The following is a 23,018-nucleotide window of genomic DNA, read 5'->3' as shown; positions in this document are numbered from 1 at the left end:
CTATCACTGAAGCTATCACCTTATTGTTTTTAAATGATTAGTAAAACTACATTTTTCAAAGAAAAAACTTTAATAGATCCAAAGGATTTATCAGAAACCATGTCTGCTCCAGCGCATATCATAATTAGAATTTCTCTTAGTATTATGTCTTTAGTATAGAGGTCAGGACATGATCTACAGGGGCACTGGCCCCCGTTGGCCCCTGTCTGGAACCGCCCATGTTTATGTTAAAACAAAAACCATGGCATCTTTTAAGGGACCTGCAGCAAATGATTTATTTTAAGGTTAGTAACCATTATGTTTCATGGCAACATGAAATCATCTAACTTTGCGTTCTTCTGCAGCACATTTTCCATCCACTAAACTTTCCATTACCGCCTCTCCATACAGCCAGGCTCGTCTTGTGTCTCCTTGGAGAGGGGCACCTGAAAAGCCAATATTCTTTCCAATGATCATGCAGATTATAAGTTAGTATTTCTTTTAGAAATACATGTTTATAAAACATATAAATGAGGATTTCATTTATTCTAAGCCTCAGTGATCATATTTATAGGAAATTAATATATATATATAACAGGAATTAGGGAACTGTCTTATCCGGCAGAGGGGTGTGGGTTCTGTGATGATTGAAAATGAAAAAAGTAATGAGGAAAATTTGGGCGTGTTCCAATACACATTGAAATGTTCAATAGTAATACATCAATTGATTGTATTATTTAATTCCCCAGAATGAATAAAAATGAATCAGACACGCCTGGATCATGAAGCCAGACTTTTTGGAAAAATAAAAACCTGCTGGTTAAAATGTGATTGGTGCATCTATATGGTTGTGTGTGGATAAGAGAACCAGGCTCCTTCGTTGACACTCCTAATTTCATGATAATCTGGGCTTGTTTAGTTTTGGGTTTGTTTTCTAGTGGTTACTTGTGATTGATTGTGAGCTTTCTCAGTATTGGTAGTTATTCCTCTGCTTATAATCCTCTAAAATGACTCCACTCAGTGAATCAAACTCCCCTGTTCTTTTTTTCCAGTTTTCCCCATCTATTTATCAGCCTCGATTTCCTTAATTGTGGGAGATCAGTGATCGGCTGACACTGAAACTGGTGTTTTCCACATATCTTTTCTACGTCTGCAAAGGTCTACAAAAATCAACAGGCTAAACTTTGATTTATATTTGAGAGCTGTAATTTCTCACTTTTTTTATTCTTTCACGGGTGCTGCTTAATGCCTTTTAGTAAGATAAGATTGAAATATTGAATGTGTCTTGTGATGTTGAAACAAGTGATGTCTGTTATTACAATAAACCTGTATCAGTCAGAATCAGGCTTTTTAAAGATGGGGACTCAGTGAAACTGTGCACCCCTCATTTTTAGTTGATTCTACCTCTATTTTTTTTTGGGGGGGGGGGGGGGCTGTATACATATATTGTGAAGTTTTTTTTTGGTCAGAATTGATAATTCTTTTGTAAGTTTTGTTTCCTTTAGATCTGTTCAATGTATTGATTCGTGGATGTTGTTTGAGTATCAATAAGAGCAATATATCACATGTTCGGACTGAATGTCATACTTTCCAAAAATTGTACAGCACAACTTACTCTGGTATTTAATTGAAAAAAAAAAACCCAACCAAAACCTTAAATTATAGCTACTGTATCGCAAAAATGATTAGCAGTTCTGGAAGTTTTACTTTTTAAATCCTCCAGACCATCCTTACCTCAGACAGTATATAAGGGATGACTCCCTGGATTGCACTGGATTGATTTGAGCACAATAGGAAATCTGCTTAGAATTATGTCTGTGAAATTGACATCGCTGAAGCAAATGGAGAAATAATGCAGCTTGAGAGGTTTGAAGAAACATTTAAGTGAAGCTCCTTGTGGGTTTCTTTTGTGTAATGATGCCAGCTGTTTGTGCTGAGGCTCATGACACCAGTGCTCTGTTCCCTGAGGATGACATTCAGTAGAAACAGCACAATATTTAGGGAAAACAGTGAGTCTCAAATGAGGAGGAGCTACATTTAACTTTTTGTTGCCTGCTTAAACCCCCCCCCAAACCAAAAAAAAAAAACAGCAGTCACGACGCTCACTGTGGAATCATGGGAATTAATTATCAACAGGGCCAAAAGTGCTACACTAGAGCTGAAGCCCGTGGAAGATGTTCATTTATTCATCATCAGTTCATCCTTGTCAGACGTTTGCCTTGATGTGTGTCCCCCACGGGGCTTCTGACTTGCCGAAAATTCATTATTACCACCGCGTTTGTGGAAAGGATGACTTTCTTTTTTTTTTTTTTTCTTTTTGCAGCATGCATACCTACGTGTCACGGTCATCAGGGCTGATTGAGATAAATGAAGGAGGGAAGTGCTGGGAAGAGACGCTTCAAATTTTGCAAAAAATGATCACCTTCAGCTGTGTAACCCTTATATCTTTCACCAAAAAAAAACATGAAGAAAACAGCCCAGATTTCAGTTAACTTAACTCTCGTCTTAAAATGAATGATTATCTGTTATTAACTTCTCAGCGTAGATTTGATAGTTCTGTTAAATAGAATGAAAGCAGCAATAGCATTTCAAAAAAGTTAAGCCCTCCTTTATTTTCTTTTGTAATTTTCCTTTATTTGCACACGAATCTTTTAATTTGTATCAGCTAATGGAGGATGTTTGCTTCTATAGGCAGACTACCTCCTAAGTGAAGTTCTCCTTTTTGTAGTAGACATTTACACAGAAAATCTGCAAGTATGTAAATGAAAAGTCAAGAAAACAATGTTCCTGATAACATTTGTACTACTCAACATAGATCTGTACAGCAGCTTTTCTATGGTTGTGTACATGTGCTGTCAGACTCAGACCGGGTGCATACGCTCTGTAATATGAACAGACTTAGCATTAGCTGCAGGCAGGTGGAGGATTTAACTCACTTACCGTTCTCTTTCTGCATGTTTTACAGATGGGAAACCATTTATATATATATGTGCACTGGAAAACATTTCTCATGCATCTTGTTTTATTCATTCTTTAAGGTAAAAAATTAGAAAACATGTGAAGTAAGAAAAACTTAATTGGTGTCATAGATACAAACTGGAGTTTGACATTAATGTGAAGTAAAAACAAAATATCTTGCAGGTTTGGTCTTGACTGGTTTTGAGAAATTATTCAGTGAACAGCTCATCTGAAATGGATGTGCATCTGGGTAATGATGCAGGCAGGAATGAGACAAGACTTACTAAGAGTACTCAGTGCCAGCTTTGTTCTTTGGCCTTTAAAAGGCTCTTTGTTGACTTGTGTTTGCTAAAAATCCCTTTGAGGCCTTCATGCAAAAGCGGTTTTACACTGCGATTAGAGGACATACATATGGACTCTGTGAATTAATTGGGTTAATTTTAATCGCATTTGGTTTTCTTCAAGGGCATGGGATATAAGGTGTTAAGAAACATGCTGCGTCCTTGCTACAGATTGCAACATGACAAAAGTTCAGGGAGTATGAATGATTTTACAAAGCAATGCATGTAAACCAGGAAAGCAGAGAGGAGCATCACCCCAATAACGTCCTGCAGAACAATCTGTGTGTAGGAAAAGATGAAAGTTGACCTTCAAGACTGTAGATCCCCAGCAATGCTTGTAATCCACAAGGGTTTTGCAACAAGAATAAATGAATTTTCCAAAGGGATTGTTCTCAAAGATTCTATGTTTTAAGATTAATACAGAGAGGATTTGCAGTTCAAGTGACAGAGTGGTCGTGGGATTAAAAAAATGTTTTTGGTGGTTGATGTTATTAAACCCACAAAGCTTTAATAAATATTTGCTTTGGTTAGATATTGTTTATACTTTCTAATTAGACATGTTTCACAATCCTTTAACAGGAAACTAGGAGCGGAAATGTAAAGAACTTGAGTCATATTTTTCTGAACAGTGTAAAGGATTAACTAAAAGGTTTTAGATTTATAAGCACAATTATTTTGGTCTCACTTCATTAAATGATATAGATATCAACCGTTAGGGACTATTTCCTTGTGCACAAACACTTTGTCCTTACACTCTGTCCTTCATCCAGTGAAGCTGCAGAGAAAAGATGAAGCCGTTTATCTCCATGAAATTTCATGTTTGCATACATATTTCATGGGAGCACTTCTTAAGCTTCCCTGTTGTTGTTTTTTTTTTTCTTTGCTGCCTGTCATTCCTGTTTGTTTCCTAGCCTGAGATCATTTGTGATTGATTTCCTCCTATGGTTGACAAACTCCCTGTCATTCGGGCCTGTTGTACAGTTTCAGCCAACACGTCTGCTGCAGCCCTGAGCGCTGTGTGCTGCTTGCTGGCTGCACTTACAGACAAATGAAAGCTGAGCTGCAGATATATTTTTGGAGGGCTGTAAAACATTCCTGTAGTCAAGACTGTCTTTCCCCATTGAGACATTATCACTGTGATGAGACTCATCTTAAGTCAAAGCCTTTTACGGTCTTTTTAGTATGAATAGATTTATATGTTGCAGGATATTAAACTATTGGAGATGGTAAAGAATAGTTGGTTAAGAAGAGGTTTTGCATCCAGAAAAATTTATCAAGTTGCTCTGTTTCCTTCTGTAGGAAAGTGTGTATGTATAAGGAAATGAAATGGCAAGACTGTTCTTATGTGGCTTAAATATATTTTCATAATTTCTCCTTTTGTTAAAGTTAAGCTCATCATCTAGAACCTGATGCTGATGTTTAATTTTCTCATCAGGAAGAAGTGGGTGCATCAAATGCATCGACTGACTGGTAGCAAGCAACTGATAAAATCAAACAATAACAATCATTTCACAAACTACTAATGAGGATATATTTTAGAAAATATATGTCACAGCATTGTGAATGCTACAAACATAACGATAGAGGACATTTAACAATGCAGTATTCACTATGCAGAATTGTTTCTGTTTCTCTGCTCTATGTTGAAAGGTCAAAGTTTGCCTCATCTCGGCAACTCTGGTATTATAGAATTTTCCCAGTTTTCCAGAGGAAATTACGACATGAGTGGGTGTTAATTTACAATTTTCCTGTCAGCCTTTGGTATTTACCATAGTTACGATACCACATGAAGGCACCATTACTCCAAAGTCCGGTCTGGATTATTTACTCTGTTTAATGACAAGGATGCAGAAATTACATTATGCAGTTCTGTTCATATAAACACTTGATAAACGCCTGAATCACCTGAGTGTAAAGTAAAAATCTTGATACTGTACAAAAGAAAACTGTGTTTCTTGTTTTAATGGTTGCTTATAAATTAATCGTTACTTAATTGATAAGATCAATCACCTTAGGTTAATTGATAACTTGCAATATCTCATTACATCCTTACTGAGAACCTTGACTTATTTTATGGTGATTAACTATATTGACAGGTGATTAACTATATTAGGCGTTAAAAAAAAGGAAATAGTTGTTAATCCAACTCCTTTTGTTTAGTCAAAAATATGTAAGTGAAGCAATGAAGCCTGAAATGTTCCTGAAACGTCTCCAATAACATTACTCTAGAATCCCTAAATGCCCATTTTTTTTGCTGTTCATGCATTTCCCAGTTTTCTCAGTCAGTATTTTTCCAGGAGAGATTTGTTTTATATGACACAGTGATTGTGTAATATAACATTTTGTTTTTGTATAATAAAACTATGAGACAGCTCTCTCACACTGGGATTTCCAAAAAAAATGAACAATACACCCATTTAACTGTCCACAGTGGACATTTTCACTCGTTACAACAGATATTAGATTTTCTGTTCCAGCTTTAATTTTATTATACCTGCCTATGTTGAAGCATAACTGTAGATAAACAATGTTTTGAACAATATTGCACAAGCTCAGAGGAGTTTGTTATGGAGAGATATAGAAATATAAAATTGTCTTTATAAAAGAAGTTTCATTGGAGCTGCTCTGAGTGACATAAAATCAACAAATTACATCATATTTCAAACATCAAGACTTCAAAACATGGTTGTGATTACTCCACCTTCATTTCATATTGCATTCTCCTTGGTAAAGTCTTGACAGTTCTGAGGGAACACCTCAGCAAGTTTTTTTTTTTTACATTTTCACTTATTTATTATTCGTCAGCACATTTATGCAATAATTCAACCTGGAGAGGCTCACATTCAGAAAAAAATCATCAATTACAAAGCTTTATTAACATGAAGAAATGAATAAGTCTTTGGTTCTCAGACACCTGCAGAAGACTTTGATGCTGAATACAGTTATGCATAACCAGGTAGTTCTAGGTTAGGGTGGGCATACACTGTACGATATTTCCAATCGTTGCACTCACAGCTCAAACTGTGCGATGAAATCCAAGAGTTTAAAAGTTTATGTATTAAAAGTGTTCAGCCATTCTATGGGATCCAGCATGGCTTGCATATCTCAGCTTTGAGGGAGTGCCCGGCCACCCTGCAGGAGAAAGCTAATTTCTGCCCCTTGTGTCCAATGACAGTAGAAGTTGCTACAATATATCTTGTGAAAAGGAAGTTACTTGAACACCTACACGTGAGGCAAGAACTTATCTCCAAACTGAAGGGGACAAGACACCTTTTTCCCATTGCGAACTATAGTCTCAGACTTGAAGAGGCTGATCTTCATCTCTAGGTCTTGGGAGAAGGAGTCAGTAGAACCACATCAGCTACAATAAGAAGAAGAAATCTGCTGGTCCCCAAACCAGACCTTTTGGACTTCACAATTACTTTATCTTTTTTTTATTTTCTACATTTGTCACCACGCATAACACCAGTAATTACAAAAAAAGTGAATAGGGTTTTGGCTTGTAACGTCTAGTATAGTGTTACTACTTTATTTAAACAAATCTCAGGATTTCTGAGCAAATCATCTACAAAGGAGCCAAAGGATTTAAATTCCCTAATATTATTGGTGTCTTATTTATCGGCTCTAATGTTAACTCGGACATAAATGGCTGATGCAAGATTTGATTTTGATCAAACTTCAGATAATTCGGTTGACGTTATTGCATGTCATTTCCAGATGCAACAAATTTATAGGACCGGAACGGGATCACATCAGTTTTCTTTGATCAGACTGTGGAACAAAGCAGTCTATGGCCACAAAAAAGCAATGTTATCAAATATCTGTGTGTACAGTTTTCTAATCTGAAATATATTATTTAATGTATTTTTATTTAACAAAACATTAAATAACTGTGTGTGAATTAGAAAACCCAAAACCAGGTCCAGGTTAGCTTCACAGAACATGATCCTGTTGTTCTGTTTTCTTTGCAAAGATTTTAAATTTCTCAATTTTCCAAGACGGGGAACAAGCCCAGGCTTTAGCATAATAGGATGCAGGATGCAACAAATTGGGCTCAATGAAGGTTTGCTGCTGTCAGTCGTTTTTTCTGTCTGCCAAAGATTTTATTCAAGGCCAAACTTGTGATGTATTTTTAAATGAAACAGAGCTAGCAGAACATCAATAGCTCAGAAAGTTTTAACCTTAACCTCACCATTTCAGTCTTGTTATAAAAGTTTGGATTGGCTGAAAAAAGGCTTTTTATATTAAATTTTCAAAAGGGAAAACTGCTTGTGAGATGCTTTCCAATCAGCCAAACATATTTCTTTTCTTACTCTATGGAAGTATTGCATGCACAATTTACATCAGGGGTGAAGAAGTGTTTAAGTCTGGACCCAAAATATTTGCTTTCCTATTTTAGTGTGAGTTCCATTTTTTTGTTACCAGCAATCTTTTTCTTACTAAATAAGGGTATGCATTTAGTTTTCTTTCAGTTGAACTGTATTAGCAGTGAAAGGTCATTGAAAATGAGACATCAAATGAGCATTTAACCTGCAAACAGACAAGCTAATATACATTTTTGGGTGGAATGTAAACTTGCCAGCACTGTATTTAGGAAAGGATTTCTTCTCATTGATTAACCTTTAAGAAATATTGTCACTGTTCCCTGCTTTCAGGGAAATGATCCTATTGACTGATGTTCATCCTAGCTAAACAAAAAAAAAAAAAAAAAAAAAAAAGTCCAAGTCCGTTTCGGGTTATATGTTTTATATATAATGCTGTATTCAAACTGCTTTTTTTTTTTTTTATAATTTTTTTTTATATATATTGTTCATTTATAACCAATAAATTCAATGTTATTAATGTGATAGACCAAGCAAACTAGGTACATATTGTTTTTAAATCACTTTTACCAGAAAAATAAAAAGATGTATGTATTCATAAAAGAAGTTTAAGCAATAAGAGAACAAACTGCAGAATGTGACTTTTTTTTTTTTTATCATGACAGCAATCAATAGAATAATGAATTAATAAAATAATGCTTTTTGTCTTGGTTAAAATGATTTGCAAGACAAGGTAGAGGAAAACCATATTGCAAAGAGCAAATCGCAGGACTTTGATTTTCAAGGTTTCACATCTCTACATCTATATATAGAATCTAAATGACCAATAGTGAGATATATATATATGGGGTACCTAATAAAGTGGTATATATATATATATATATATATATATATATATATATATATATATATGCGCAGTTGTAAGATTCCATACTGAATTAGCAGAAGTTGTATGCGTGCCATGTCAAAGTTTAAGGGAGCCGTAGAGGAAATTCATCAGGGAACCATATAATAAACTTCACATTCTGACTCTGACCTTCCTCAGTACAGTAAGGAACAAAAGGGTTCATGGCAGGCAGTAAGCAGCAGCCGTAAGGGGCCGGATGTTGTAATGATGTCAGCTGGGAGCATAATGGTACCAGTTTGTCAGACGGCGTTAATCTACTGTTGAGCCAAGGGGAACTTTCCTATAGAATAATTAATGTGCTCTTTAGTTACAGAAAAAAGATATTTCTAAGCAGAGGGAGCGCAGAGTTAAATGGTTTAATTGTACGCCTAAAAACACTCCTCAAATATTGCCCTCCGATAAATACTTCTATTAACATCTCTTATTACTCTGGGCATGCAGCTCCCTATTAGATTTAACTTAATAATCAACGGTCACAGCATGAATGGATTTCTTACACCATAATGTCACCTCTACGTTTTTGTGCTTTGTAATGTAACTCTTGGGAAGTTTGCAAAGGGATACTAAAGTAGGTTGTTTTTTGTTTGGTTAGACGAGACTAACCGGTAAATTTTCACCCTTACTCCACCATAAGTCATTAAGATTTTAATATATAATAAAATTTGACCTTTAGGTAATTATTAAATGTTTTCTGTGTTCTCTTGAGGTTTTTATTGCTTTATTTGCATTTGTATTAACTTAAAATTAAATGAGTAATCAAAGAATTCAACATTGACTTTGATTAAATAGTTTACAGGTCACTAGGGAATTAGAAAAGAAATATAAATATTTAGTAGAGTCTTTTGTCTTTTTTTCCCCTAAGATTGTTTCTACTTTATATTTCTTTCTCGTAGCTTAATTAATCGTTCCGCTTCCAACCACAATTCTGTTTGAATTATCATCAGTCGCCTGCTCTGAATAGAAATAAATTGAATATGTGATATTAATATGAACAATAGTTATAAACATTGGCTGAGTATTCCCCTCCTGGGTTGATGTAAGAAGCAAATCTCTGTGTAGAAGCTTTGTTGGATCCCATCCCAAAACCGGTCAACACTCTGATTAAAGACTGCAAACACATTCTTTTGATGCAGAAAATGTGATCATTTTATCAGATCTGCTCTATGAAGAACATTTTCCATATGGAACCAAGTTCATATGCTTTTTGACATACTTTGTTATACTTTATATTACAGCTGGCCAAAGCCAATTTGCCTGTTGTCCCTGATTTATTCCACATGTATGTCTGTATCCATGTTACTTCTATAGTTGCTCCAAGTTGTACCGTATGATGCAATCTTTGCTCCATTACACATTTTCTATTCAAGCCTAACTTTTTGTCATTGTACAGTGAGTAAAATAAGTATTTGGACACCCTGCTATTTTGCAAGTTCTCTCACTCTCAAAATGTCCACCTCCTCTCCATTTATTATCCTAAATTAGATGCACCTGTCTGAGGTCGTTAGCTGCATAAAGACACCTATCTACCCAGTACAGTCAGTAAGAATCCAACTATTAACATGGCCAAGACCAAAGAGCTGTTCAAAGACAGTAGAGACAAAATTGTACACCTCCACATGGCTGGAAAGGGCTACAGGGAAATCGCCAAGCAGCTGGATGAAAAAAGGTCCACTGTTGGAGCAATCATTAGAAAATTGAAGAAGCTAAACATGACTGCCAATCTCCCTCGGACTGGGGCTCCATGCAAGATCTAACCTTGTGGGGTCGAAATGATCCCAAGAAATGTGAGAAATCAGCCCAGAAGTACATGGGAGGAGCTGGTCAATGACCTGAAAAGAGGTTGGGGCCTACGTTTCCAAGGTTACTGTTGGTAATACACCAAGACGTCATGGTTTGAAATCATGCATGATATGGGTGGTTACCCTGCCTAAACCAGCACATGTCAAAGCCTTTCTTAAGTTTGCCAGTGACCATTTGGATGATCCAGAGGAGTCATGGGAGAAAGTCATGCGGTCAGATTAGACCGAAATAGAACTTTTTGGTCATAATTCCACTAACTGTGTTTTGAGAAAGAAGAATAATAAGTAGCACTCTAAGAACCTCATCCCTACTGTGAAGTATGGGGTAGCATCATGCTTTGGGGATGTTTTTCTGACCATAGGACAGGGCAACTGCACTGTATTAAGGAGAGAATGACTGGGGCCATGTATTGCAAGTTTGCGAGTTTGGTTCTGGCGTGCCCCATCCAGTCTCTAGACCTCAACCCAATAGAGAATCTTTATCTGGGTTGTTGCTGAGAAACGGGGAGTTTGAGCTGGGAAAGCATCAACGACATCACTGTAAGGATTAGACTTTTTTTTTTTTCAATTATACTTGCTGCCAACCAACTTGATCATTATTTTAACAAGATTTAAATGTTTTTATTTATTCTTCTCTTATACATTAATATTGAGAAGTAATTTTGGAAATCAATAGAAATTAAATGGCAAATACTATATTATTGTCAGACTTTGATAATCCAAGTCCAAAAAGTAAAAACCCCTGCCTGGTTTTCCTTCATCCTGTTCACTCAACTGGTTCATTTACCTCCAGTCCGTATAGGGACATAGTGTCCCAAAGTATTCACATTGTTATTAGATGAAATATCCAAATATAGGTCACTTTTCGGCCCTAAATATTAGCCTCAAGATGATTGAAGTTTTCACCAGTGCAGACTGAGTGTCTGCATAGTGTAACATGAGGTTAGGCCAAAGTATAATCAAATAAGTCCACAAAGCGTGTGGGCAGCAAATGGTGTCAAATAGTTGTACCATCCATGTTGGAAAATATTTTATTTAAAAAAATATCTAAGGCAACCTTTCTTAGCTGACAGTTAAACTGTAAAGCTAAGCTAAAGTATCAAATGCATAAAAGCAGTATACTGAGAAGTATAAATCAGAGACAAAATATCTTACAAGAATACCAGCAAACTTTGCAGAAACACTATGGTATCATAAGTTTATTAGTAACAGAGGAGTACTGACAGTGTTTTAATTTTGTTTTCTGCCTTCAAGGGGATTTTTCTTGTCAAATAGTTTCCCTCAGCTTGAAAAAGGTGTAAATTCTCATTTTAAACCTAGTATTGAGTTTCTGTCAGAATATCCTTGTGTGCTTACACTGTGGCAGTCATCAGGCCAAGAGTAAATATTGTTTTGGGTGCTCCTTATTGATGTGCACATCCATCTCAGAGAGGTGCTGCATGTCAGTGGGGGGCAAGGCCTCATCAAGTTCTGAGATGAGAAGAACAGCAGGTCATTTGTGTTGCAAAAGAAAAGATTTCTATGAATACATTACTTGGTTGCCTGTCAAGAAGAGAGTCCTGGTTTGCTGCAAGGAAGATGCCTCTGGGGTTCAATAATGCTGGGCAGCCGTTGATTTGTTTTGGTAGATGAGGCTGAGTAATAAAGTGAAGAGGTGAATTTGTAGAAGGGTTGTAACCCAGGATGTCAAGCGATTTCTAAAGAAATTAGGGAGGACATTTGGCAGTGTATGACACTAACAACTCATTGGTTCTTTAGAAGCACTCATTTTAAGATTTTGATAAAAAGATAACACACAATAGCCAATGGTAATTTCTTTATGTACTCCTTCTGAGATGTTGCATGTTCCTCAAATTTTAAAGAGGTTTGGACTTCTTTTTCTTTTGATTTTTTTTTACAGGAATGTTTCCATGCATGGTAAGGCATTTCAATCTAATCTCTAAATATTTCAGGTGATCAAAACCCCCCAAATTCATGTATAAACCATTGTTATTTCTAGACATAACAAACAACTCAAATATATTTTGACACAGTGGAAACAACTGCGTGCTTCAAGGATACAAATATTTTTTATTTCTTCATTTGCGAGCAACAAAAAATTACAAGAAGACTATTGCTGGACACTTCTCATACAGCTGATTATCAGACAGAAGGTTCATCTAAGGTTTCAGAACAGAGGACCCAGAATTCAGGCAAGACAGACAGTGGAATAATTTAAACATTTATTTAACAAACGGGCTGTGGATGCACTGTTTCTGTGGCTATAACAGGAAAGTCTAATAGAGAAACACAGGTTAGTGACCACGATAATCTGGTGGAGGATGATTATGAACGCGTGAGTCACTAACCTGGTTTGACAGTTCAGTCCGTACCCAGAGAAGAAGGATGATTCCAGCCAATCAGCTGACAAGACTCAGTAGACGCTGCCAGAGAGTTACTCAGCATAATCAGTAGTGCCCCCCCCAAAAAAACTAAAACGTTTAATTTGTTACATCATCTACCCAAGTGGCAGCAAATTTCTAGGTTTCTGCTGGAGCTAGTTGTGTTAAGTATTCACATAGACTGATTGGGCGGGGCAGAAATACCTATATAAGTCCATTTTCCACTGTCCTTCAAGGCCTTGGGCTTTGAAGAGAAGCCTGGGGCTCTTCAAAGCCCAGATAGCATTTCCATGCACTTTTAATCTAGCGTGCAATCCTAATTATACTGTCTTTTTTTCTTTACTGTACTCTATTATTTTTATTATGATTAGGTCAGGAAAGATTTTGCACATTAAAATAATACTGTTTTGTTTGAAGGTAAAGAAAATCAAATGGCAAAGAATAGAATACAGTATACTTTAACTTTCACACATGAAATAGTTTAGGAGTCCTTGTTTGGCATTAATACCACACACAGCAGAGGTAAGGTGAGGAGGTGCCATCGAGCTCAGACAGGAGCAGCGGGGGATTAGAGCAATAGCCCTGGCATAAAGAGCGTCAGAGTAGGACATAGGTGACTTTGAGCCAGGACCAACTCTGGACAGTCCTAACGTGTGAATAAAACAGCATTTCTAAAGACCACCCACAAACTTAATGATAACTTTTTTTTTTCTATCCATTTTGATTTAATAAATCTTTGTCAATTACGCTCCTCCACTGTACAAGAAAAAGAAGATAAGTTCAGATTTCGGAACTCTGGTGAAATTCTTTACTCAATTTTATTGTGCTGTTGCATCACTAGAAGATGTGTCCATACATTTCTTCATTCTTAAATGCACCTCTACGTAACAAGAATCACTTTTGCATTTTGTGGGATTACACCATTAAACTGAAGGAGGTTCTTGCAAACTTCAGTTCTTGGTAGCCAAACGGAAACTGTTTTAAGGGGACCAGCTGCAAATGGAGCAAAAATGACCTGAACTATATAATTACTGTCTAAAAATATAATGCAATGCACAATTTATAAACATAGCCATCACTTTTGAATTTGGGTGTATCTTTACTGAAAAAGTCTTTTCGTTGCTTTAATGTTTTCTTATATCAGACATTGCCGGTCTGCTCACCTGTTGCCCCTGCATGCATTTCATACCAAAGTAAGGCTCAAACAAGAGCAAATTTTTAATAACTCTGTTATTGATATTCGATATAATATTCACAAAAATACGTAAAACCCTTATTTAAACCTAAAATCTGCTCATCTATTCCTAGAACGTGCATTCATATTTTTCAAAAACATACAGGAAAAGAGGCATGTTTTTTTCAGCCCTCATTAAAACCCCATATATTTCTTTATAGTCAAGCTGTATCACATTTCTCCTCTTTGAAAGAAAATACTAACATTCGGTCTCACATACAGATGTGCAGTCATTTTACCTAACATAGCTTCATTAAAGCAATATAAAGAACACAAGCCCTCCTTGTACATTGGAACATAAAGGGGGGTGATTATACCATAAACTTGCTTTATTAAGACCTCTGTTTATACTCTTCTTTATTGAACATATAAATAAAGCTAGGGGTCCTTGTGCCACATTTACCACTCCCCAAACACCCATGCTTGCTCTTATAACAGTCATGCTAAGAAAGCCCAGTTAAATACTGCCACTACATTTTGTCTCCACCAGAAAGTGGAAAAGAAATCAATTTCAAGACCAATTCTACACAAATAAGAGAAGAAATTAAACTTAACTTAGCACTACAATAACAAAATTTATATTCACTGCAGACTTCAAATTGAAGATTAAAAACAGTATGTTACACTATCTGCCTCTAATGCAATATTGTCTTCCCGATTGTTTTTTATTCATTCAAGATCTGATCAGGCAGGTTGCAAAAGGAGGGGAAAAAAACTGCAAAGTTCTATAGTTCAGTCCTGGGGTTCCCAAGGTGTTTCAAGACCAAAAACCAAATATAAAAGACTTGCTAAATATATATATTTAGCAAGTCTAGGTCTGCTCTTGGGTTGAACTCTAGTGAGAAATGCCCATCCTGGTCAGATCCCACAACAATAATGCTTCCTTTGTACTGTATCGAGCTCCTCATCCCATAACCAAGGTTGAGTGTAGACCACTTCCACAGAACCACAACTTTAACATGGCAGATGGTTTAAACCCCCCATAGTCCTCAGGGCTGTTTTGTCTGGGGATTCAGTTCTTTGTTGGGTCTCCCATGGTGAGTTCTTCTTAAGAGGGAAGAATAACTAAATTTGGTGCTTTAAACTAGGTGATAGTTGATGCTACAATCATCTTCCCTCAGCTCAGCCACAGCGTAGACCTGAACTTCCTCTGTCAAAACTATCCATATTTTTTCTCCTCTCATTTGTTTATCCATTCGTATTTTTCTCATAGCTCGCTGCACATTGTCTTACTCAGCGTGGACGCCACTCTCACATGGTTTGCGTTTTTCAGGGCCTAATGAGCCTGGTATGCATCTCTGGTTGTTGTGTGTGTGTGTGTGATGCCGTCAATGTTCTCACTGTAGTCTGCTTCTCATCATCAGGCTAAAGCTGGGTGAGGACTGCTGAGCAAGTCACCCCTTGCTCCCCCGCTATCAGCCGGATAGCTCCATGATGAACTCCAGAGTGGTTGTTTCCTCTTGAGGAAGAGCAGACCATAGCTCAGCTGGGGAGCCTTATGTCTGACTTTAGTTAATAATGCTGAATTATAAGCAGACTAAGCAATTTAGCCATATAAATCATGTGTAGAAGACTCAAGCAACGTGAACCTCAAGGGTGTCTGAATCTGCTGGCAATAATAATCTGTGATGAGATCTATTCCCTTGAGTGAATCCTATGTTTAGATGGATTGATTTGAAATTAAGATGGTGGAAAGTTTCAAGTTGAAAACATGACATGATTTATACCTAGAGTCAAACTTTTGGCTTTTTCCTCAATCTAAATCTGTTTCCATGCTTCTTGGCAACGCTTGATGGAACAGCCCCCCAAGAAAGAAAAAAAAAAAAGCAAACATTTGGTTTAGGATGTTTGCAGTGAAACAAATTCTGCTAACAACCCCTGCTGTTTTATTGAGACACCCTTGGAACAAAATAACTTCCCGCTGCAGGAAGCTGATTACTCCAGGAACCCTGCCTTCAGCGTCCTCCCTCCAGTTCTGATACTCTGTGTGCTCATAATTTCTACAATTTAAAAAAATTGCAGCTTCTTCCTTAGGTAAAACTTTGCCCCTTCCAGAGGACACATATCGATTTATCTCGTAGTTGGCTTGATGTCAGGTTGTCAGCACAGGATGAAGAGGGGAACATACCTATAAATGGTGAAACAGCAGAGCTCCAAGTATTAAAGACATCAAAATTCTCATTGTAATGTTGTTAGAATAGTAAGAGAGAGGAGAGTCATGAATGTTGGACAAAAAATACCCCATTTGCACTTTTCTAAAATAATTTCAACCCCCTTAAATGTTACCAAATTTCTTCACACTACAGTCACGAACCTTGCTCCCTCACTATCCACCGATAAAATGTATTTTATCTATATTTATGTAATAAACCAACACAAAATATAGCACATTTTCGCTTTACTCTGCCTCAACTGCCTTGAGACGTCACTTCCTTTGTGAGCACAGCCCATCTATGTTTAAATTAATTCCAGTATAAATTCCCCTCTTCTAAGAAGAGGTTTTTATTAGAGAAAATTAGTGGATAAACAACATCGGGAAGACCCAAGGTAAAGGAGATGTCATTATTCCAAGATGAAAAGACTACAGTGTATTGCATAGTTTAATAGAGAGAGAGAGAGAGAGACATGTTTTTTTTTAATTTAAACTGAAAGACTGGGCAAGGCGAACATTTTATATTTTCATAGAATTATAACTTTGGAGGAGCTGCTGAGAGCCATAACTCAGGTTTTCAAAGATGTTGGAAGGGCAACTTTTTATTGTGGACTCTACTAACCATTCCTTAAAGGTGCATTAATTCCATTTCGAAAATGTTTAAATGGACATAAACTTTCCTTTTGGCAGTTTGCTATCAGACATGAATCAGAATCAGAATTACTATATTAATCCGTTGAGGGGAAATCTGTACTTGCAGTGCAACAGAAGTATAATAGAGCACCATAAAGTATAATATAATAGGACAGAATAAAATAAGTAAAATATGTAGATTTACATTCCACACTGTAATATACACCCTTCTTATATTAACAGTGCAAAATAAAATATAGGAATAAAATAAGATAAGGATCACTGTATATCTATACAACAGTATTTACAATTTACAGTGCTGGTCAGTACCTAAATTACTATTATTGCACATGACCGTGTGGTGCTCTGTGGTGCAGTGTGATGAAATGAGTCTCTGACTGAAGGTGCTTCTGTGGCTGACCAGCACATCATAAAGACTATGCAGGATTGTCCAGCAGGGATTTTATCCTGGCCAACATTCTGAACTCTGACATTGCTGTCAGAGAGTCCAGCTCCTCTCCAATAGCGTGACTGGCCGTGCGGATGAGTTTAACTCCAGTCTGCTGCCCCAGCATGCAATAGCACAAAGGATGGCATTGGCCACCACAGACTCATAAAACATCCGCAGCATTGTCAGGCACATGTTGAACGACCTCAGCTGCCTTAGAAAATAGAGATGGTTCTGGCATTTGTGTTTTTAGTCCAGTCCAATGTATTGTCCAAGTGCACCCTTAAGTATTTATTATCCTCCACAGTGCCCACGTTGACCCTACAGGTAGAAAAAGAAGTCACTGGGGCCTTAGATTCTTCTCAGATCATTCACCAATTCCTTGGTCTTTGCCACGTTGAGCTGCAAATTGTTCTACTCAAGACCAGATGACAAAGTTGTCCAACACATCCCTGTACTCCTCCTGCTTACCATTGTTGATACATCCAGCTACGGCAGAGTCATCAGAAAGCTTCTGAAGGTGGCAGGTGTCTGTGCAGTAGCTGAAGTCTCTGGTGTACAGGGTGAAGAAGAGGGGAGAGTGGACAGTCCCCTGCGGGGCCCCGGTGCTGCCGATCCCCTTTTTATGACTTCCAATGTTGCAGGAGCACATACTAAAATCCACAATCCAGGACACAATGAGGACCCAGTAGAGCCAGCCTGATGGCCTTGAATGCACAGGAGAAGTCAAAGGACATAACTCTCACAGTGCCCGCTGGCTTGTCCAGGTCGGCATAGACCCAATTGAGGTAGATGATGGCATCCTGCCGGATAATTTAAAGATTCATCCTGTTTTTCACGTCTCTTTGATCATGGCTGTCTTGTCTAGGGGGGCAGCTGAATAAAACCCCTACAGATCCATTCGACCTCCCCTTTATCTATTAAGTACGGAAATCCATCAGTAGTCATCAACTAACTCCTTTCTGATCAGTCTGGTTTCTCCCCCATACCAACCAGAAAGTTAAGCTGACTTCCTGCACCTCTTCACTTCCAGATTCTTGTTGCTTTTGTAAATTCTGCATGTGGGTCAAAAAAACTACAAACCAACATGACAGCCACAAGCCATCATTATCCTATGTGGCAGGTTGCTATTAATTGGGATATTGGTATAATCTGCATGACAGAGAAGAGAGGAACAATCATACTGATAGCCTCTAAAAAGGAGGTGGACATGTGCCAAACATGTCAGTTCAGATAACTGTTGCATTGGCAAGCACATACATTAAAAAAGGCTTTTTGTGGGCAGTGAAACAAAAGCTGTGACTCATTGAAAGGTCATGATTCAGGTGAAAAGACACAGCGGCTTTACTGTCAGCCTTAGGCCTGATGTTGTTTGTTAATACAAGCGTATGGATAAATAGCACCACAACATTGTCGGGGAAAATGTGCTGCTTGACTTGATTAGGTCCACAAACTGCTGATTGGTTCACAAATGCTGTGAAATTTTAAAACTAACAAACATTTTTCTCTGAATACTTTTCTTCTCTGTCTTTTTTTTTTTTTACAGGAAGTCCTGATGTAGCTGTTAAACAAGGACAAACAGCAAGGTCAAAACATTACGAGACAACAGTGCCTCTTCAGCTGGTTGGAAAAGAATGGAAACCAGTCAGCAAACTCAAACCCCAGGTAGATTTTACAACTTGAAAATAAAATTAGTATGCTTTGGTTTATGACTTGACAGGTTGTCTCTCTTTTTTTTACATTTATCTCTTTTATTATTGTGCCAGGGGTGTTGAGATCTATTTCAAAAAGCCAGCAGATCCCAGTAAAATATGTTTTTACAACTCATCTTTCTGTGAAATGCTGAAATGCTGCATAAATAAAACATTGTACACACTACACCTTTGAGTTACACCTTTCCAAATTCACTCATTTTTCTTCTCATTTATATATACCAGGGGTCCCAAACATTTCAGGTGATCCCAAATAAAAATCCAACAGACTGGTGACCCCCTGAAAATTAATACAATACAATTACTCCATATTTTTACATACATGTAAAGTGAAGTAATTATTTTCATCTTTTTCTAAATGAAATTTTATCAATTTTAAGTATCTTGTAATCATATAATTAAACATTTAATTGTGCATTTTTGTAACTAATAGTATATTTAATATTTGATTCATGTATTACATAAATACATTAATAAATAAATGTTATATTTATGGATTTCCTCTATGCAGCCTTTCATATACCTCAGGAATCACATCACAATGATTGTGAAAACCATCTTATAACCCTCCAGTTATTCTTGTGTCCCCTCGGTGGGTCCCAAGCCCTACTTTGGGAATGCCTGATCTAGACAATATATGTAAGATTGTGTAAGACTGCATTCCGTAAAAATTCAAAAAATATCCACTGGACTTGGTTTTCAAGATTTGAAGACGTTTCGCCACCTCTCCAGGAAGCTTTCTCAATTCAAATGTCTGGATCCGCAGTGAGTTTGAGTCTTATATAGACAACGCCTTGTATCGCTTGGAAACATGCAATGGTTGTTTCGCCAAAACAACCTCTCCACAGACGCATGGCCCAACACAGAAGAGCGGCCGCCTCTGGACAAGACTCTGCAGTACACTTACACCTTGTGGACAAAGGACATTCTTTTGAGGACCAGAATGTCCATATTTTGGATAAAGAAAATAGGTGGTTTGAGAGGGGCGTGAAGGAAGCCATCTATGTTAAGAGAGAAAAACCAACTTTAAACAGAGGTGGCGGACTCAGATTCCAGCTTCCAAAAACATACAATTCAATCATAGACATGATCCCTTCCAGATATCACCAAAACCCCCCACCCCATCACAGAGGAACGAGGGACCTACCCGCCCCAGCCGGTGAACAATACCTCCTTAACGACCAACCCTTAACAATCATAGACAGGTTTCAGGTATTACAGGAGACAATCCCCCCCCTTAATGGCAATCCCCCCTTTAACGACCGACCCCTAGAATCATAGACGGGTTCAGATATTACAGGCTAACGATGGAACTAACGACCCATTCATCGGTTACCATTGCATGTTTCCAAGCGATACAAGGCGTTGTCTATATAAGACTCAAACTCACTGCGGATCCAGACATTTGAATTGAGAAAGCTTCCTGGAGAGGTGGCGAAACGTCTTCAAATCTTGAAAACCAAGTCCAGTGGATATTTTTTGAATTTTTACGGAATGACTTTGACCTGGATGACTGAGAACCTTCATTAGCGTAAGACTGCATTAATCCTGTGCCATACTATCCACAACCTTCATGTCCCATTGGATAACTTGGAACATTTTGTAAAGCTTCCTACATCCTAAAGGCAAAGAGATGCAGCTAAGCTGTGGCTTTTTGCCAAGCAGTCATTTAGAATACTGTAGTTATCTGTGTGCCTGAGATGTTCTGAATCCTGTATCTGTTATGCACACTTTCACCCCTTCACTCTGAAATGTTCTGAAGTGTCGGATCATAGCAAACAATCAATGTTTTCCTTGTTGCTTTCCTTGCCATCACATCATAAAGCTACCACCAAACGGACCCTTTCTTCTTTTAAAGATTCTTCCCAAAAGTAAAAACTCCCCTCTTTAAAAGGAGACTTTCTCCACATCACTCAGAAATAACAGAAAGAGAATTGTGTGTTTTTAATCATTTAAAACATGACAACTGTAAATTAACCTTATTTACTGTAGCATCATGTGAACAGTTTCTTTCTCCTTGGACATGAGCATATGTTAAGCAGCAAAAGAAAATGTAAAATGCATAAACTGATCACAGCACTGGGTAGAAATCCAGATGTGGTGATGTATTTTATACATTATGTATGCATTTTAATTATCAATCCCTCAACCAGATTAATCCAAATATAAAATTAAATAGGATATCTGCATGCATGTAGGTGGTTTGACTCAACAAGCATCTTGTTGCATGGGGTAGATGTTGTCAAAGACTGATTTTTGCCAGTTCTGCTTCCCACTACCTTGACTGGGTTGATAGGGCAGACAGAGTTAGGCTTTCTGATTAGCTTATTCAGCCACTTCCTATCAGCTGTAGGTAATGAACTGCTCCAATAAACTACACAATTTATGTGACAGTAGTTTTACTTTATTCATTTCCTATCAATTATGCACTACTCTACTGTATGTGGCTGAATAAAAAAACTACATTCATATTTTGGTTCATTGGGTGAAAAGTTTGCGTAAATTTGATGGATGATTATTTTTACATAGAGATTGTATAGCATGGCAACAACATTTATTATTTCTTTAAGAGTTGATATTTTGTGGGGAAACTTCTCTTCAGTAAACAAGTAAAGCAGGAAGTAATTACAGTATGATTCATGAGATCATCAATGAGATGTTTAAATTATAACCGCATGGGCTATTTGTTTTTTTAAATCCCAGACCATACTGCTCGAAATATATGAAAAACAATCTGATATTTATGTTATTGCATAATTAATTCATTTGTGAATTAATTAGTCTTGGCCAAACCAAACAGACAGCCTCTCTGGGATTATATTACCTCCAAAACCAGAACAAAATCTCTGATCAAAAGAAATATATGAAACAAAGTTGAAACAGAGTTCTCATTTAAATTCTTCAATTCCTAAAAATAAGTTCAGCCACACAGTAGAGATGTGTGATGATTCTGCATGTATATATCTGACTGAGTGATATGGAAACCTGTTGGAAGGGAAAATAGGCTAAAAATCATACTGCCTTTACCGTTAAGTGTTCCACTTCCATATCCTCTCATGATCCACTCTGCATTCTTCTTCGTGAGGGGTGTTGGATGACTTAACCCAGATCGGTACTTTCTGCTAGAGCTGACCCAGTTTGAACCACATGTTTAGACTGTGTGTGTGAGTGTGTTGGGAAAAGCGAGCGACAGATGATTTTCTTTTCCCAGTCTGAGACTTTGTGTGGCTTTTTTTGCATCTGTAGCAAATTGTGATAAACAGAAGTGATATAAATGACACAGAACCGCTTCATCTGAGTCTAACAGTGATGATTAGTGTATCAGCGTGACTTGGGGCTTGTGAATACTTGCCACTTTCTGCAGGATTAATGTCAAATGGAATAGAACCACAAAGCTAATCCTCTCAGCCCTTGTTCCAAGAAACAAAGTGTCTTCATAGAGAATTTTCATCTATTGAAATTACTGCTCATGCAGGGTTTCGCACAACACTGGGTGGCTCAGTCAAAAGTTTTATCTTAATTGAAGGAGTTGATCCCACAGGCAAGGGTTTAAACATTGACTTTACTGCCTCACACAGATTCAGTTTGATTTATCCTGGTAATTTTAAACATTAGCAGCATACAGTCTCATAACTGAGAAAGCCGTTCCTCATTTATTGGCATAGCACTGTGACTACCTCCTCCAAGGTTTTAAAAAAACTTATAATGGGCTTGCATGCTTAAAACCACTGTACTTAACCATTGACTTGAAAATATTTGACACTCTTGACCTCTTACACCAGAGACTTTCAAATGATGCCCTCTGAGATTGATCAATTGACTGGTTGTTACTGCTTTTACTCAGTGTTATCTGAATATTAAGAATGCTGTCGGCTCTGTACTAGGAGCAGATTAATAACATGGCTTAGAATTTCAATAATATATCCTACAGTTTTGTAAATAAATTAATTTTATTAATGTCTTGCAAGCAGTTTTGCTGTGACCTCTGAGAACCAGACAGAAATTTAGCCATACAAACAAAACTTTAAAAAGTTTATTGAAAGTTGATATACACTCACCGGCCACTTTATTAGGTACCACTCACCGGCCACTTTATTAGGTACCCCATGCTAGTAACGGGTTGGACCCCCTTTTGCCTTCAGAACTGCCTCA

General features: G+C 37.3%; 1 protein-coding gene across 1 annotated transcript in view; it reads left to right on the top strand.

Moving 5' to 3' along the window:
- Positions 1–23,018, top strand: part of adam12 (ADAM metallopeptidase domain 12) — a 107,682-nt gene that overhangs the window by 2,083 nt on the left and 82,581 nt on the right. Inside the window, exon 2 of the mRNA XM_015375935.1 lies at positions 18,701–18,819. Coding sequence (XP_015231421.1) covers positions 18,701–18,819 — 119 coding nt within the window. The remainder of the gene's footprint in view (positions 1–18,700; positions 18,820–23,018) is intronic.

The sequence above is a fragment of the Cyprinodon variegatus genome, unplaced genomic scaffold (genome assembly GCF_000732505.1).
Source record: "Cyprinodon variegatus isolate N-32 unplaced genomic scaffold, C_variegatus-1.0 Scaffold127, whole genome shotgun sequence".
NCBI classification, from domain to species: domain Eukaryota; kingdom Metazoa; phylum Chordata; class Actinopteri; order Cyprinodontiformes; family Cyprinodontidae; genus Cyprinodon; species Cyprinodon variegatus.
Note: the sequence above shows the minus strand (reverse complement) of the source record. Positions and strands in the feature narration are given on the sequence as shown.